Here is a 19,167-nt window from a genome sequence, read left to right on the forward strand (position 1 = left end):
AGTACTTTTACCCCCGGTAGCATTGGATATCATTGTATCCAGCTTTTCACCGAAAGGACGGCCCCTGAAGTATGGGAGATTTGTTAGGGACTTTTTTAAGGCCGCATCCGCCTTCCATTGTCTTAGCCAGAGAATACGCCGGATTGTGATGGCGTTTGATGCTATTTCCGCTACCCCTCTTGCAGAATCCAACACTGCATCAACCATGTAATCTGTCACTACTGCAATTTGCACCGCCTGGTCCGCCAGCTGAGGATTTGAAGCTTGGAGGCCCTGTTGTAATAGATCAGCCCAGGCCATAATGGCCTTGGCTGCCCAAACTGAAGCAAACGCAGGAGCTAAAGAGGCACCTGCCGCCTCGAAGATTGAACGAGCCATGCGTTCTACCTGTGTCTGCTGCGTCCTTGAGGGTTGAGCTGTCAGGCAGCGAGAGAAGCGTTTGTGCTGTCAGCCTAGAGACTGGAGGATCCACTTTAGGCGGATCTGTCCAATCCTTAGTGTCCTTCTGTGGGAAGGGGTACTTTGCTTTCAAGTATTTGCGATTGGCGTTTTCTCAGGCTGCGAAAAATGCTTAGAAAGTATTTTTTTTTTTTGTTGAAATTCCGGGTGATCAGGAAAGACCTCAGATGGTTTCTGAACACTTTCAAAGGAAATCTTGTGTTCTGGTACTTCAGGGGTTGGATCAGAAAAAGTCTAGCACCCGAAGGATGGAAGAGATTATATCCTCAACTAGCGCAGTATTGCTAGGGGGACAAGGGAGCAGAGCGTTCCTTGTTTCATTATCTGAGTTGGAGTCACATATGCCCTCTGAGTCTTGTGTGGTCTGGGATCGTTGTGGAGATCCACATTGTCTCTCTCTATCAGGGGACGGTCTCGGTGACCTGTAGCCACTGTCTCTCCCTGGAGGGGGATGACCTAGTGCTATGTGAGGACGCAGATGAACGCGACCTGTGGGTCCGCTTACGTCTCGAACTGTCGTAAGCAGCCTGTTCCTGATACCGGACGTCCCTTTGCTGGGTAACGTTCATAGTCGAGACATGACCCTGCAGAGCCTGCAGTAGTGAGGAGGTCAGGTTATCTATAGACTTTGTTATAGACTGCGACATCTGAGTCGCCCATTCCGGCGCAGTAGCGGCCGCAGAAGCATTGCTGTTCTTTGGGTGCAGTCCCAGCAGTGCGGGTACGTGCTGCCGCTGGGGAGAGTGGCCTTGCAGGCTGTGCAGACTGCGTAAAAGCAGTCTTGCCTGGTCCTTTTTTGAGCCCGACATAGTACCTATTCGCAGAGGCCCTACAGGTGTATCTACGCAGAGGAAAGAAGGAGTAGGGGAGCGTTATAGGTTACAGGAACTCACAGCTGAGTACAAAGAACCCAGCTGTGATCTTACCCCACCGGTGCTCCCCCTAGGTCCAGCGCTGATAAATCCTCTTGTGCCCCCCAGAGACTGCTGTGCTGCCTTCAGTTTCTTCTGGTGCAGCAAGATGGCCACCGGATTCTGAGGTGGAGGGGGAAGGGGGCGGAGAGCTGAAAAGGGCGCACGGAGCTATGTAAAAGCGCGCCCTTCCTGTCTCGATCCGCCCCTTCTATGACACTGTAGTGTCATTTTTCGTCATCCGGGGGGCGGGCCGGGGGGCGGGAATAAGGCGGCGACTTCGGCTAGGCCGAAGCCGCGGCCTAAATTTGATAGCTCATGCCCAGAAGGGCTCCAGGACGGCGCGGTTGTCCGGGGGAAGGTCGGATTCCAACCAGACCCCCCCGGATTGAACGGTAGCCTAGCGGTGGGGACATGAGCGCCACCTGGGCCCTGTGGGGGTCCCTTCGAGGCACTATGCAGCTGGTGCTGCCGCAGAGACAGGGGTGCCGGGAGCCCTGTCTCTGACAAGTGCCATGCCTGCCTGCACCTCCCCCGGTCCAAACAGGAGCCCGCAGCTGGGCTGGGGTCCCTGGACATGTAAGTGGCCGAATGGTGCCTGGTACAGGCCCTACCTGCGGTGTCTCGACCTAATGCCCCCAGAGGGGGATTAGGGAGGGTGCTGCTGTCACCGTCAGGGGGATTCGTCCTACCCTCGACCTCAACCCAGAGCCCAAGGAACTGGGGAAGGAGGGGGGGGCCTCAACTTCGAACCAGTACCCGAGGGACTGGGGAAGGAGCGACATGGGGAAGAGCCATCTCGACCTCAACCGGGTACCCCTTAATAGGGGACCGAGGAGGGAGCCATGCCGGGGGTCTCACTGGAGACCCGCTTTTCTTCATCTGTAATCCGTTGAAAAAAATTAAGAAAAAAAATGGAAGAGAGAAAAAAATCTTAGGTGTGCCTCCTTGCGACACTAAGCAAAAACTGGAGAAGGCTGACGCCGTCCAGGGGTGTATACTGCAGAGGAGGAGCCAAAGTTAATCTTTTTCAGATTATGCATAGTGTCGCCTCCTAGTGGACAGCAGCATAACACCCACGGTTCTGTGTCCCCCAATAAGGCGACAGAGTAAATACAATCGAGTACAATAAACATGAGCAATACAAAACACACAAGTACAGAACTAGAGAGGACCCTGCCCGCAAGGGCTTACAGTCTACAGGGATGGGTGAGGATACACTAGGAGAGGGTGGAGCTAGTCGTGCAGCAGTTCAGTAGACTGAGGATCACTGCATGTTGTACGCTTGTCGGAAGAGGTGGGTCTTTAGGTTCTTTTTGAAGGTTTCCATGGTAGGCAATAGTCTGATGTGTTGGGGTATAGAGTTCCAGAGTATGGGGGAAGCACGTGAGAAATCTTGTATGCGGTTGTGGGAAGAAGAGATAAGAGGGGAGTAGAGAAGGAGATCTTGAGAGGATCAAAGGTTGCGTGTGGTTAAGTACCGGGAGACCATGTCACAGATGTATGGAGGAGATAGGTTGTGGATGGCTTTGTATGTCATAGTTAGAGTTTTGAACTGAAGCCTCTGGACGATAGGAAGCCAATGAAGGGCTTGGCAGAGAGGCTGGGGAATAACGCGGAGACAGATGTATTAATCGGGCAGCAGAGTTTAGGATGGATTGGAGTGGTGCCAGAGTGCTAGAGGGGAGGCAAGAGAGTAGGAGATTGCAGTAGTCGAGGCAGGAGATAAGGACGTGCACTAGTGTTTTTGTGGTTTCATGGTCAAGGAATGCACGGATCCGGGAAATATTTTTGAGTTTGAGACGGCAGGAGGAGGCAAGGGCTTGGATATGTGGCTTGAAAGAGAGGGCAGAGTCGAGGATCACCCTGAGGCACCGAGCATGCAGGACTGGGGGAAAGGGAGCAGCCATTGACTGATGATCAGGGGTACGCCGACATCACGGAAATCTGCTTTAATGGCTATCTCTGTCTAGCAGCTCTGTACGGGGAGCCATTCATCACGATCGGGAATTTAGAGCAGATTCTGTGACGTCAGCGCACCCCAGAACATCAGTGTGTGGGTGTCCACAGTATGACGAGCTTGTGACAAAGAAAATTAAGCGACACCCCTATGACTGAAAGAGAAAGTACTACATAACTATACAAAGTGATTTTTGGAGATTACTTCACCGCAGTTTTGGTTGAAAACGTGTTAGTGATGCACATTGCATCACTAACACACTGGGGAAAGTTTAGTTGCTAAAAATGACATGACCGGTTCCCTTTAAAGAAGTGCGAGATGATTGTCCAGTACTATAGTAGTATCAGGGGGCTCTACGTGCTGCACACAGCGATGTCCACACTCCTCCAACTCCTGTGTATTGCAGGGAGCCAGCATGCTTTTCATATTTCAGAGGCAGGCTCCAAAATGGCCTCATGCTCACACAGGTAGCCCTACTGCAGAAATACAGAGCACAAATTGACATGCGATGACAAATCCACAGTGTGCTGGCCAATTTCCGCTACTTATTTTCCCCATAGCATGTAGGTAATATTTTGAACACTCTCATTCACAATGCCAGTAGCTAGTAACGTAATACGCTGGATTTTCCACCAGGAGCTGCCTGTTCGTGACATGCACTAGTCCATAGCTCCATAAGGGGGACTGACCAGTGCTTTCTGCAATGCTTTTCACATGGACACACGGGCACAGTGGTTACTATTGGATCAGTGTGCTGTTTAGCACATGGAAACCAGACTGAACTAAAACATAGCTGTCATACAAGATACATTTAAAGCTCGTTCAGTTTGGCATCTTATCGTATACCACAAAGTATACCATAGTCCAGTAGACGGCACACAACGGTATCCAGTGAAAGACACGAGCATTAAATATTTACTTTTTTATAATGGGTGACAAAAGCCACTGTATGGCAACCGTTGGCGTGGCTGTGTAATGTTTGTATCTATGTTTCCTGGTGTATACCCTAATCAGAAGCCACTGAGAAGAAGGTCGCACTTAGATAGGTCCAATAATAACCAGTGTGTCCTCTGCACGATTTTTCACACGGATTGCAGCATGCACCAGTCTGGTCTGCGTACAACACTGGAGTAGTGCATGTCAATAATAGGCAGCTCCTGCAGTTTCCCTACTTGGCAGATCCTACATGTAGTATACTCTCCCAGAAGAGCTGTGAAGATGAGAGCGGCTAACAAAAAGCTGCAGAGATCTGTTGAGAGGACACAGCAGACAGAACAGCTGACTGGTTCTGTATTGTCCGCTGTCCCGTGCCGTGAGCCCCCCCCTCTTCTCTTTGACCCAAAGATGCTGAGGTTCCTGTAGTAAGAAGAGGACAGTGGAAGATAAACAGCACATTGTAAGCGCTGTGCATCCTCCAATCTTCTGTTCATGTGCTGTGCCTTCAGGATCCCTCAGTATATCAACACTCAGCATTGGGGCACACTGTGCAGGACAGACACCAGCCAGTCCAGTGAGCTCTCATCAGTCTGATGGGGAAGTTTTAATTGGCCAGAGTTCCTCCCTTCCTACATGACACATCCCCTTTTTCAATGCAACTTGTCCCGGTCTTCCATGCACAATATAAAACAGGAGCGCCGAGAAGGGGCCAGGGCTAGTATCGCTGTGTCAGGCAGCAAAGGAAAGGCTCTCCTTTTCTGGTGAGCGCGTTTACCTGAGCGCAGGAAGAGACCAGACCTTTTTTTGTTGTTGTTTAAAGCGTAAATGTCTGCAGAGGTATCTATGACACCTGTTACAGGTGTTATTTAAACACATACACTTGTGCTCAAAAGTTTACATACCCCAGCAGAATTTTTTCTTTTTGGATGTTATTTTGGGCAGTCATTACGATTTAAAAAGCAAAAAACATGGTAGTGACAATAAATGGCTTCGCCCAACCACTAACCGTGAGTGGTGAAAAAATTCTGGTGTTATTCATATTCTCTGAAAAAAGGTCAAGGCGGCAAAAATTCTTTTGAGCACAACTGTACTTGCTCTATACATTTAGCCACTCTACTGCCTGCTTATACTGAATCGTAGAAAGAAACGCCCAAATGTAGCAAAGAACCACACTCAATGTGTACTAAAATTACTTTATTACAGTTGATTTTTTAAACATTTCCTTTGCTATGATACAAAGGATAATTACAAACAAAATATTACATAGGATTTAATCTCTCTCCTTTTCTGACAAACTTGGTAACAGCTTTAAATGCACAATCTATACAATTAATACAGGTTATATAATATATTGTGAAACCAGAGGAATACCAGAATACTGACATTACACTGTACAAGAGACCTCACTGTACAAGACCCCAAGAGGCAGCAGTGTGGGAACACTACACTGCAGAGAAAATGCACACCCGCAGGAACTTAGACCATAAAATATGCAAATGTGTGTGAGATTTGTGCTGATCTCTTATAGGAAGCTACAACTAATGAAAAACAAAACAAATAAAAAAAACAAAACAATATTCTTATGAGGGGATGCATATAAATCCATTCTATTCATACTGATAAAATGACAATGTATAAAAGGATTTAAAAAGCAGTGCTAAAACATGAGTGACTCAGCAGGGGGCATCTCTGCTCGCACATGAAGGGAACTCCGAAGGCTAAAGTGCTACCCGCATGCAACAACCTTAGCGGTGCCAACGGATTGGCTTACACCATATTGGAAAATAGAAAAATAGAACTGTATTTATACCCTGAAGGGAAACTCTGGTGACATGACTGGTGGTTACAATCGTGGCCTTGATAGAACTTTTTGCTATGCAGAGAGGCAATAAGGCACGGCATCGAGGATTCGGATTATCGAGGGGCAAAGTGAATCATGCAGTGAGCAAGCTCAAGTTGTGAGGTTAAAACCCAGGCTGGATATTGTATACAATGCACCCCCAGTCCTATGTGGCATCTTCCATTCTTGTTCTACACAGCATCCAGTGGTGACGGCTAATCATCTCTATATACAGATACAGGATCTTCAATTGCTAACTGCTGAAAAATCACCGCTTACCCTACAGACGTAAGTGCAGTGAGAATTAATTGATAAGGCTTTGTACAATGCCCAGTGGGTACATGGCACCAGCGCTCAACCATATGTAACTGTGTGGGCTGAATATACCTGCATGCCAATACATCAAACTCTCTGCCCCACTGAGATCACCAGCCTCAACAATGGCTGTGACGTGGTACACAAGCCAGTGTTCTAGTGTCTTACAACAGATCCAATATTTACTAAAATGTAGTTATGACTGCGGGAAAAAAATAAAGCACCGGCATGTGCCCAAGCGCTGGATGGCAAGTATGACTACAATCTGTATACCGAGCAAGCCACAGCTACTGCGCACTGTAAAGAGGTAACAATCTCAGGAATTTAGCACTTTTGTGAAAGTCTGTTTTATAAATGCCTGTAAGGCTTCTCTTGGCAGCATCGTGCCCAGGTATCTGCGGGTGTGCATTCAGAATCTCCCTAAATTAAAGACATTCTCCGCCATGTGTCTTCACTAAAGTACGGGGGAAGGGGAAACAATATTTGTGTCTATTTTCCGTTATCCAGATGTTGCAAACAGTGGGAGTGTACAGAGTAAAGTGAAGAAAGATTTCAGCTTAAAAAATATATATTCTTGTAACTACAAATAAATGTGCAAATAAAAATTCAGAAACATGCCGGGAGCCGGAAACGTAACAAGATATCAGTATCATGACCAACAGAATACAATTCAGTGGTTGGCTCTTCACTAGGCTGCTGACAGAGGGATCGGGTATACATTGCAAAGTGGTGCAAGGCTAAAGGAGCAGCGCCCATGGGACACGTTACTGTGTGCCCAACAAAAAAAAAAAAAAGATGGCGTTGAGCTACTAAAAATTAAAGGGGAACGGCTTGCTATCATTCAGTGAGACGTTTTCTTCAATGTCCACCAGATTTGGTAGAATCAATTACATTCAGAAAGTAGAAATCTTAACCTTGGCAAATTGATTCCTCCAATGTATCTTGATGGTGAATATTTTGCTAATCTCTAAGGCTAGCCAATTTCTTTTTTTGGCAAGATTTTCCAAAATTATGACAGTGAAAACCCAGAGATGATTGAAACATAAGGAAAAGTTGTTACATATTCTTTCCAATTCTTAGGCTCGACCCCGAGAATATCAGAACCTTGTGGTTTGTTTAAGCAGAACCAGTCGATTCATGCTGCCTGAACTTTGGGTAGAATGAATAGGACATTAGCTGCGTTATTGCAGCCATGTATGTTTTACGCTCAAACACTGCAGTGATTCAGAAAAAAACATTATAAAAAGCTGTCTGGGGACTGGGTTGTCTTTGATGACTGGTTCGAGGCTGGTCCCTTCCATTCCTACCCCCAGACTGACAGGCTTTTCCGTATACACACACATTCATGGATTAAGTGATCTTTTTAGGGCAGCAGGGCGCCTGGTCCCTAGACGGCTTTTAAAACTTCCAACTCTGAAATGTTGCGATATTTCAGAGTAAAACAAACATGGCTGCAATAATACATCTGTTGTCGCATTCATTCTGCCAGTGGTTCGGGCAGCACAAATATGGCAACAGGTTCAGTGTAACCCAATGAAGGCGTACGGTGGTCAGCAATGACTACGATTGGCACATTTGGGACCAGGGAACCTAGCAGTAGTTGCATTTGAATTCTCAAAGTGTAGAGTAGTAAAGAGGATTTTTCTTCATCTAGTACGATGACGACGATGATATGGTCCTGGCGCTTTAGTGAGTGCATCAGAAGCTTGCTGCAATGTATGCCCCAAACATCTGCCAGCCGTCTGGATATAATTACTCAAGATCACGTGAAGGATATAAAAAGGTGTCTGACGGAGGTTTCATTCAGTAGAGTGTTAAAATTTGTGTTAATAGAATTGTTAGACAAGTCGGAGTCCTAAGTCCTCTCAGCCAACCTTTATGTTGCCCTACACAATACAAGCAAGCTATTAGAAAATGTACAATATACACAAACCTACCCTTTCCCCACCTCAGCTTTTAATAGAAACTCTTCATAAGCTTGGTAACACAGCACAGACTTGACAAGCCCTTCAATCATTTGTTTTTTTTTTCTAATTTTCTTTTAGTTCATCGGCTGGCTGAAATGGGCGCTGGGATCTCATAAATAGAACTTTTTTTTTGTTTAGCAACCTAAGTGTTAATAAAATGCTCTAGCATTTACAATTTATTAAGTCAATATATCTTTGTGTAATATGCACTAAATATTTTTTAATGTAGATTATTTACACCAGTGTCTTTGCTGCCCTATCACCTTTCTCAAATTAGCAGGAAGAATCAGTCCCCGCTGCGAAACTGGTGATAGACAAGAAAAAAAAAAAAAAAGGAAAAAGAAAAAAGTGTGGTACTAAAAACAAGTATAAAAAAGGCCTTTCAAATACAATCCAAGTCTCATAAACCCTCATTTTCGCATTAGTCTCCTAATCATCACAGCACGTCATACTCGCTAGTCTGCAGTCCTCGCTAGCTAATGGACAGCCAACATTCTTCAAGGGGTATTCCCATCTCTAAGATCCTATCCCAATATGTAGTAGGTATAATAATAATATTAGCAAATACCTCCAATTAGAAATGTAGTATAGTTCTCCAGATAAGCTATATTACTTATCCCATGTGCAGGGCATTGCAGTAGCTTAGGAATCCATGGTTACGACCACTAGCAACTAGTTAACGATCACAAGGAGTGGTCGTAACCATGGATATTTAAGCTACTGCAATGTCTGCAGATAGGGTAAGTGACATAGTGAATCAGAACAACTACTCTCCATTAGAGTTGAGCGAAACAGGTCGGCCAGATTCATAAGTCGCTGACTTATACCAAAGTTGGGTTTTGCCGACCGAAACCAGACCACAGCGTGAAGTCGGCCATGCGGTCGGCAAAACAAGCGCCAAAGTCGGATTTCCCAGAATGGTTGCACGTGACTTTTTTTCAGCCAATGAGCAAGGACGTACACGGTGGGCAACGAGATGGCATGTGCAGCGTCCGGGGATAGAGAGAGAGACTTGCATTGGGTTTCGTGTTTCAGTCGGACCTCTGACTTTTCCCGATAGTCGGCCGATTTCGTTCAACTCGACTTTTGAGAAAGTCGGGTTTCATGAAACCCGACTCGACCCTAAAATAGGCAAAGTCGCTCATTTCTACTCTCCATTTCTAATTGGAGGTATTTGCTATTATTACACCTACTACATACTGGAATAGGATCTTGGAGATGAAAATACCCCTTTAAGAGTAGGTGTTAGAAAGGAGTGGTCACTTGCATTTCCCATGAAATGAAGCACTTTTTTTTTCCAGATTCAACATTGCAATGTCCCTATTTAATTCCTCCTGGAATTTGCCCTGCATATTGATACTTTAAGACAGCGTCAGTCCTTGTAGGGACAATTTCTCATTGACAGGAGCAACGATCACTATCATTTTCCCGTTTACTCATACATTTCCAGGAGGATTAAGAGTGGACTTGCACAATTTAAAAATAATTTTCAGATAAGATGCACTAGGAATGGTACTTCATCAGGAGCACAAGAATTTAAAAATCATACATTATGGCAGCTAGATGAAAAGGAACAAGATAGAAGGGAGCAGTATGTATCCCACGCGAATCGATTACTTGGCCTTGCAATAAACCTGACCGCCCGTACGAGGTTGGCAAGTGCCGAATGGCATGAAGAGAACAGGAATGTTTCTCAATTTGCTTCACAAACATTCACATGTGCGCACTCCATCAACGCATACAACGGTGTCTACTCAATGCAAGATGTCCATATATTTTCACACATGGCTTGGTTCCTAGTTTTGAATGCAAGTACTAACTCCTGTCAAACTAGAGAATTAAAAAGTGCATTATCATCATCATCAACAAGCCGAGTCATTGCAAAAACTGCATTCAATCTAATCATCCCTCCAACCCGGAACACATTTGGAAGCACAGGCTGGATCTAAATTGGCACATCATCCAAAGGTAGCATAATATCGTGCAATGCCGTCTGGTGGTAGGACTCATTTTGGCGGTTGGCAAATGATTTCTTTCTACCCCCTGCAGCGGGATTTCTCATTGTGGTTTCCAATGACAGAATGTGCACAGTATAAGATTCACAGTCCGATCTTCCTTCATGTATGCCTATAAATGCTGCTTCAACGAGCCAAAAAGGAAAACAGTGGTGACTACACCACAGCGCGAAAGTCGCTCAATGTAACTAATATTGATGTCATTACACGAATTTGGTGGAAAGAGTCCACAATATGGAAGGAAGCACCAAGATCCTCAAGGTTCACACACTGTTTCATCTCTACAATGGCAACCATCATTACTAGAGAAATAAAAGGAAATTGAGCTACAAAAATTAACACTCCAAAAGAGGTTCCCCAATGGAAGAGGTAAAATCCATACAAGTATTTTTAATCAAATTTTCTTCACTGGGAAGACCAAAAAAATTCCGAAATTCCCTGACAACCAATATATTGTACAAGTAAAATCAACTCTTGACTATACAAGTATCACACGTATGAATATTTACAATTCTCTAAAGCATAATCATAAGGCAAAATGGTCATTGTAGAACCAGAGTAGGAAGAGCATCTTCACTTAGGGTTCTGCATTTCCAAAATTCTGCACCCATTGCCCTTTTCTGACCACAGACAGGCTGCAGTGTAGGTTTCCCCCTTGACCTCAGGTATATAGTCAATCACGGGAGATGTTAACCTTCCACGACACTGATGTAAAGTCAATCATCCTGCTCCAAAAAGCATTTTAGAATGACAGCGTATGAGAATTGCTAAAACATTCAGCACACATGGTACAAGTATACGTCAAAATGGCATTTTATTTCAGTTGTCCAATTCCGTTGGGGTATGTGCAGACGACCAGTAAATGTTGCAGGTTGGACGCAGCATACTTGTGCAGCGTCCGGATGTTACAGCATAGTGGATGAGACTTCAAGAAATCCCATGTCTACTATGCGTCCACAGACGCCTGCAGATAACCCATGGAGATGGACATGCAGCGCGTCTCTAGACTGCAGCATGTCAAGAGATATCTCACCCATACCATGTATTGGATGTAGTGAATCTGCATGGTACAGTGAACACATGTGGATTCACCTGCGTTCAACTGACGGTAGCGCTTCGGAAGCAGCGAACATGCTCTGCGTCCAAAGTGATGCCACTTCCGGATCGTCGGCACATACCCTTAGATGTGTTCAAAACACACTTTTGGCTCTGTGCTCAGCACAGATAGGTGTTGCCAGTTTACTATATAAAATGGAGCTGGCTGGCTGCTTATTCCAATAGCTAAGCCAGCCCTATTCTCCATCTCACTCTTCTACTCCTCAGCTCTGACAGTATTTTTGGGTGAAAAGTGGACAACACCTTTATTGACCAATAGAAGATACATATTTTGCCCCGAGAATGTTGGATGTAACAAAGCTTTTTGCAAAGCACACTCCCAGTCAATAAAAAGCAGCAAATCAAAAAAAAGCAAAGTAATAGGCTATGTGCCCACGCTAGTGTTTTTAAACGCTCAGGAAAAGGATCCCCTTTCCCAGAAAACGCGCGGAAAAAGACGCACGTTTCTTCACACGCGATTTCTGGGAACATTGGGGATGGCTAAAAACGCTCAGCTATGCAGAAAATAATGTGCATGCTGCGTTTTTAGCCGCTAAGCGATTCCTGAGCGGTTAAAAACGCATGCATTGGCACAAAAAGCCAAAATAGCATGCAAATGAATTAGAAGCATCTTGTAAGCATTTCTGCAGCGTCTGAGCCGGCACAAATGCTGCGGAAACGCTTACAAAAACGCAACGTGGGCACACAGCCTAAAACCATAAAAATTATCAACTAAAAAGCTCATTAGGAGCAAGCAAGTGAATACATAAAAACCCTTTGTGTAACTATCTAGGCATCTGTGTGTGGATTCACACGGGCCATAATTTTACAAAGTGGACAAATCTGTTTTTTTTACTGGGTGAAATCAATAGCAAGCGGAAAAGTCTAAGGTGTAAAAGAGTGGCCTGTGGTAATGCATTAATGCAACCTAATATTGTTTGGCAGCTAAAGGTTTAAGATAAAAAAAAAAAATCGTACAACACATTCCGATTTCTCAAGTTCTGTGTTTTTTATATGACTTTCTAAGTCATGAGATTTTGTTGAAGGCACAAACAGTTTGGAGGGGACCCCCTGAAGTTCAAATAAGAATGAAAAGATGGGAACTTTTTTGGTAATTTCTTGCTACACTGAAATAAATAAAACATTGTGAAAGCCTTAAAATAAAATCAAGTAAAAATCTAATAAATGTGCAATTTATAATACATACTACTAATCTGGGAAAATAGGTGAAGGGTAGGAAAAGGGCAAGATTAATTTAATATGTCCGCATTAATAATCTTGAATGTAGGCAATGAGCTGACTACCATATCAAACTGAAGTGCTCAGTGTCCAAAGACACTTATGGTATTTAAATTCAATGTGCAAAATGTTAGCTGTCCGGGAGGCTGAGGTGGTTCGAGTCAAGATCATTGTAAGGTCCACTCTAGAGATGGGAGAGTCGATTTGCAAGACTCTGGTCCATGAGCCAAGGACAAGTAATCTATGACTGCTTGACGGGAGCTCTTTGAACCACCTTACCGCCTGGCATCCACAGTTTTTTTTTGGATTAGCAGGACTGATGCACACATGACATCACACCACCCCAGCTAATCAAAAGAAGAGCCGTGAATGCCGGTAGGTAAAAAGATTCGATGGCATCCCTTTCGACGGTCACAGATTTCTTACCTGGCCGATCGACCGCAGCTCTGCCAGTTAATTCTTCCACTTCTTGTACTCGCACATATACTATTTTTTAGGACTATCATTTACAAGCTCCACGTACACATTAGATTAATGTTGGCAGAACCCACATATTTTTAGGGGCACAAGGCGACCATTTAATATGCCTGGGGGGGGGGCCTCTTGACCAGACATGTTAATTTCCATGAGAGATTAATCACCACCGGAAGAATCAGGCACTGACTTACTCCCTTCTCCCCTTTGAAAACAAATACATGCTTGACCGAATCGAACAAGCACATGTATGGGAAGGCCAGGAGATAGCAGAGGCCAAAACCACTGTTGATCGCAACAGACCATGATATAGTAATGCATATAGCCAACTGCACGGATATGCTCCAAAATTTTTTAGAAAGAAAAAAGGTGTAGTTAAAATAATACTAACTAATGCGGTCATTAATTGCTGCCAGGACAGGAATACTGGGAAGGATCGGAACATTTCAGAATAAATAGCCTGTAAACCTAATGATCTCCTACGTGTCCCACTTTTTCTGGTTACTTGCAAATTATTCTGCAACAAGATCAATTCCAAATCTACCCACAAACCCAGTTATAAATGTTGATTTTTTGCTAGAGAGGTTCTCTGATCAGGACTTGGTTACAGAGAGTCCGGGTGCTAGGTGTACTCTGATGGGGGAATTTACAGCAGCTCAATGGGGTGTCACGTTATGTACAGACATGCCAGGTCCTGCAGGGCGAGAGGTGCTATTGCTATTTAAGTAAGAATTCTACATAATAATACCAATTATTTTTAAGAGAGACGATCAAGTCATTTAGTGTTATCGCTGGATCTACACAAGGGGCTGCCAACAAACGAAAGCGCTTAAAAGTTTTTAATGTCTGATAAAAAATGTAGTGCAAAGAGTTTAAAAAAAAAAGTTCAGAATTTGCTTTATATTAAAGGGATATTCCAATTATGTGGAGTCAGCAGATAACACATAGATTGGTGGTGGCAGACAGCCAGCACCTCTATCATTTTGCCAGAAAAGAGAAAAAGAGAACATGAATTGTTAAAGATTGTCCTTTAAATGATCAAAACGCAAGATGGGAAGGAAAGTGTCTGTGACGACAAAGTATTTATAATGAGAATGAACCCTAGGTTTGGTGGTCTGCGATGTAAGGACCTTTGTTGTCACTCTCACCCCAGTAGCGAGAACCCATGTGATGGGTAATTTACCCTTGTACAAGCTCGCACATCTACGTACACAGTGACTAGCTTACGCCAGCCCTCTGAATTTCTAGTCACTAAATATTTACCATGTTAACGTTAAGGTCTAAAGTACAAAGGCCTAGACTTTCAGCTAAAACAAAGTGTTTTGAGAAGGTCATTTCCCTCACAAGTGTCAAAAGCGCATCAGATGAAACTTCCAACTGTTCGGGATAGATTTCATTAAATTCTTTTAAAATAATAAAATAGGATAATTTTTAAAAAAAAAAAATTAAGTAAGATTACACAAACAAATTTTCTGTAGATGATTTTTTAGTATGGGATTAAAAAAAAATAAATATGTCAATGTATTTCTAAAAATATCTTTAATCATCAAATCACTTTAGTACAGTAAAATGTCCGCTATCTTGTTAGACAGCCGTCTCCTAGTAGGTTTACAGGACTGGTGCTTGTGAGCATGTGCAGTGGGAAGCTCCGCTGCTGTGACCTGGAGACACTCGACCGTGCATGGTATAGGTCGTCTTCAGGTCACAGAGGCGAAGCTTCCCACTGCACATGCTCACAAGCACCGTTCCTAATATTCTAGGACAGGTGTCTGCCATTGTAACAAGGCGATGTCCACCATTAAGTACTATAGTGACTTGTTTCCCGCATAAAACAAGTGTCAGAATGGCCAATTCTCTATGAGTAATAACTGAGGAATGGCAAGCCTCCATTACGCAAAAAGAAGATTTAGCATTGCCCTTTCACGGAGAAGTATTTACTAAAAAGCTTGTCAGGAGAGGACAGTTAATATTTCACTTTGCATGTGAGCAATATGAACTCATTTTCCCAATATAACAAATTACACACTTAATATTAAAATGATCTATCGTGTGATAAATGCTTGGGTTTCGAGGCGAGAATACAAAACATTAAATTAAAATAGAACAACACGTTCTGAACTTTGATATCTCCTATATCCGGCTCGTAGAAGGAACATGGAAAAGCTAAAATACTTAAGTGTGTTATGTGTAACATGGAAATAGCGAGTCATACCTAGGAACATTACACATCAGGACCCGGAAAAGAGTTTGTTTACACTTCAGGGTTCAGGGTCAGTCATTTTTGGGGAGAAAGAAAGGAAAGAAAGTAAAACTAAAGAAGAGAAAGGAAGGAAAGAGAAAAGAAAGAATACATTAAGGAGAATGCATGTTACATGCTCGTCCTCTCACAGCCCATCTAACATACCTTATCTACACACTGAACCTCTTTTCACTTTCTGTACTGTCTACCCAATGGTGGCCATACACTTCAGAAAGATGTTTAGCCGACAGATATTCCTCCCAATACATAGCAACACTCAGCATAGCTGCAAGTGTTCTCAATCAGGAAACGGGGGTAAGCTGTTGACAGACAATCTGCTGACAGATTACAGCCCACTAGAAAAAAAAAAAAATCGGGCATGTTGAAATCCAACATGCTTGATCCTTCTCTCGACATCTGCCATAAGGAGGAAATCATCAGATACTGTGAATGGCCAACCTTATGCTACTACTACATACTCTCAAAGATCAGCAGGACTACATCAATACCACTGCCACCAATGATAGCACCTGAATAGATAAAATTAAACAGAAAATATAATATATAAAAAAAAAAAAAAACTACACACACTTGGCTCACATACAGCTGAACAGGAGGCATGGCACCAATAACATACAGCTAGCTGCTAACATGGCGGCATGGATGTTGTTCCTCAGCAGTATGTCTGATATAACTATGGCATAAAGTGATAAGAGAAAAAAAAAAAATTACTGTGGCCACAGCAGGATATGCAACATGTTCTGCTACATCGGGTCACATGCTTCCTGAACTGTTCAGGTCTGATGATACTTTGACACCTATTAGGGGACCGCTGCCACCAAAAAATGCTGAGTAAACTAGAAGCAAACATGGCTGATGTTATTATACCAAGTAAGATAGAGCGGCCTATAACTACAGACAGAAATTATTCCTCTGCGGGCACAAGTGCCATATCACAGCAAACCGGACCGACTGCACATTACGATATACAGCACAGAGACGCATGAGACCAGTGCAAGGTAGCAGAATGTGAATGATGTAAAGAGCGCACAGTCTCCGCAGAAGAATGGATATGCCATCAGTAAGCAAGTGCTGTAAAAATCAGATTTTAAAATACCCTAGAAGCAGCAACAGATTAAACATTTTTTGGCCTAGTTAAAAACTAATTTGACACTTTATAAAAGAAAAAAAAAAAAAAAGAAATGTTAAGGAAACCTAAAAGTAATAACTGCTATGCTCCTTGCAATCTTTTGACACATTATGTCAAAAAAAACAGATCACTCCTTGGAGAGAGGAAGATTCACTTATCTCTTCAGCGGGAGAAGCCCGGCCGGAGTGTAGTGATGAATACGGAGAGTCGGGGAATGCTCCGAGTGCAGATGTATTTCTCAGGTGACTCGACGCAGTCTGGGAGGTAAAACGATGCCCACTTTCAGCACAACCCATATGCTTTACTTTGCTTTTCCTTTCCTTCAAACATGTCCCTGATTATAAAATAAAAACAAAAAAACCCAGCAGCCAATGCAATCATACTGTAGATTACACACACAAGTAACCCTGTACAAACGGATTAAAATACAGCATGTGTAGGAAGCCTTATTTTGGCAGCTGCTCAGTACCATTGAGAAAGCTGCTGTGAGGACATCTGTAGGCAGTTTGTGTTGAATGATCAAAAGGAATGGCCGTTTAGTTTTCTTTTTCTTGCAGTTATGTATAAGACATGTGTGAACCATTGGATATCTGTGAAGTAACACTTGTGCTCCTGCTCATTTCCTGCTCTGTCCGTCCCCCAGAAGCTGTCCGCCTCAGAGCCTGGGGGCTGTTGCGGACCCCCATTGTACTGCCACGTGAGACACCTACAGACCCTGATGGATGACCCCATGGTTGGGGCCCACCTTGCATTGGGTGTCCCCAGGCTTGTGGCGGGCCTCCCATGGGGTGTCCCCAATGAGGTCCAGGGCCTCCAGTGGGATTGTGGGACCAGCCAGAAGCTCCCGGGTAGCTGTGGCTGAACGCCTCGGGGGAGAGATTAGAAAGTATCATGTTACTAAACCCTAGCCTCATGCTTTCAGAGTCAAAAGCTTCAATTTCCCGGGCTTGGCGCTCCAAAAGACTCCGTATTCGCTCTGTTCTCTCATTCTGAAGAGCCAGCATTTCCTCCTCAATCTGAAAAAAAAAAAAGAAAAAAAAAAAAATTATCTAGAGGTAGCACACAGACACCTTAAAGATTTATACGACAGGAAGACCAAGACATACACATCAATTGTTCAGAAAAATGATAATATTGCAAACAATACTACTGTCACACATCCATGCGTATCCATCCAAACAAATTGAAACTAATTTTTTTTTCTCAAGTGTCATTTTAATTTCTTACATTTTTTGCTCATCTTTTTCACTCAAGCAGGTAGACTATCTAAACTTATTCTTATCCATTGACTCTTACTAGATCAGTTAAAAACTGATGAAACTCAAAAAGTACAAAGTCTGTCTTCCATATTTCATATGTTGTATGCAGATCCCTGTAGACTTTATTGGAAGAATCTAATCCACAAAATGGATGATAATAGGACATGCTCAGAGTCTAAAGGACAAGAGTGATCGACCAGTTTTTAAAACTGATGTGTGTATAGCCCAACAAAACTCTATGGATCCGTGTGCCGTCCGAGAAACAAAAACCGACAGCAATAGGATGTGACACACTGATATGTGAATGTAGCTAAATACTGAGAAAATTATATAGAAATCTTCTGTGCGTTTTAGGAGTGCAGTCATTTCCCCAGTCAGCCACCTCAATAGTTAGTCTGAGAGACAACTATCTGCAACAGGAGCCTCCCTCCTCCTCCCATCTAGGAAGTAAAACCAAAATATTGAGGCTTGGTTATGCCATTTTATATCTCTGTAAGCGGTGAGGTTAACAGAGATGGTGTTTTATAAAGCCCTGCATAGTAATATGCACACTTGTGGTAAGGGTATCCATTGTTCGTTTTGCTTAGTATTATTGATCGCATAGTGCAATGAAATGCTACCAAAACTTCACACAAACTCCAATGTACCACATCCAGGGCTGTGGAGTTGGGAGTCGGAGAGTCGAGGTCCTTTTTGGTGGAGTCAGTATAAAGTGGACCGACACCGAATCCTAAAATACATAATAAATTGGTACAATGCAGGGTGTGATGTAAATTTTTTCATAAAAATTTGGGAAGTTATGAAACGTCCTATAAACATCTGTTCTGTTCCTGATCTCGGCTTTTAGTTTAGATGAATCTGTGCTGCACTTTATGTACATGATCAGTAGTGACTAGTGCTGTGGGGTCATAGATGAGATGAATCTGTGCTGCACTTTATGTACATGCTCAGTGGTGACCAGTGCTGGGGAGATGTAGATGAGATGAATCTGTGCTGTACTTTATGCACATGCTCAGTAGTGACCAGTGCTGTGGGGTCATAGATGAGATGAATCTGTGCTGCACTTTATGTACATGATCAGTGGTGACCAGTGCTGGGGAGATGTAGATGAGATGAATCTGTGCTGCACTTTATGTACATGATCAGTAGTGACTAGTGCTGTGGGGTCATAGATGAGATGAATCTGTGCTGCACTTTATGTACATGCTCAGTAGTGACCAGTGCTGGAGAGATGTAGATGAGATGAATCTGTGCTGCACTTTATGTACATGCTCAGTGGTGACCAGTGCTGGGAAGATGTAGATGAGA

At 43.5% G+C, this 19,167-nt stretch overlaps 1 protein-coding gene across 1 annotated transcript in view; it reads right to left on the reverse strand.

Annotated features, from left to right (window-relative positions):
* Positions 1-5,445: 5,445 nt before the first annotated feature.
* Positions 5,446-19,167, reverse strand: part of LOC141080333 (serine/threonine-protein kinase TAO1-B-like) — a 93,800-nt gene continuing 80,078 nt past the window's right edge. Inside the window, exon 20 of the mRNA XM_073565469.1 lies at positions 5,446-17,616. Within this exon, the coding sequence (XP_073421570.1) occupies positions 17,158-17,616 (459 nt within the window). The 3' untranslated portion in view covers positions 5,446-17,157. The remainder of the gene's footprint in view (positions 17,617-19,167) is intronic.

The sequence above is a fragment of the Dendrobates tinctorius genome, unplaced genomic scaffold (assembly GCF_039654945.1).
Source record: "Dendrobates tinctorius isolate UK_male_01 unplaced genomic scaffold, ASM3965494v1 ptg000016l, whole genome shotgun sequence".
Classification (NCBI taxonomy): Eukaryota; Metazoa; Chordata; class Amphibia; order Anura; family Dendrobatidae; genus Dendrobates; species Dendrobates tinctorius.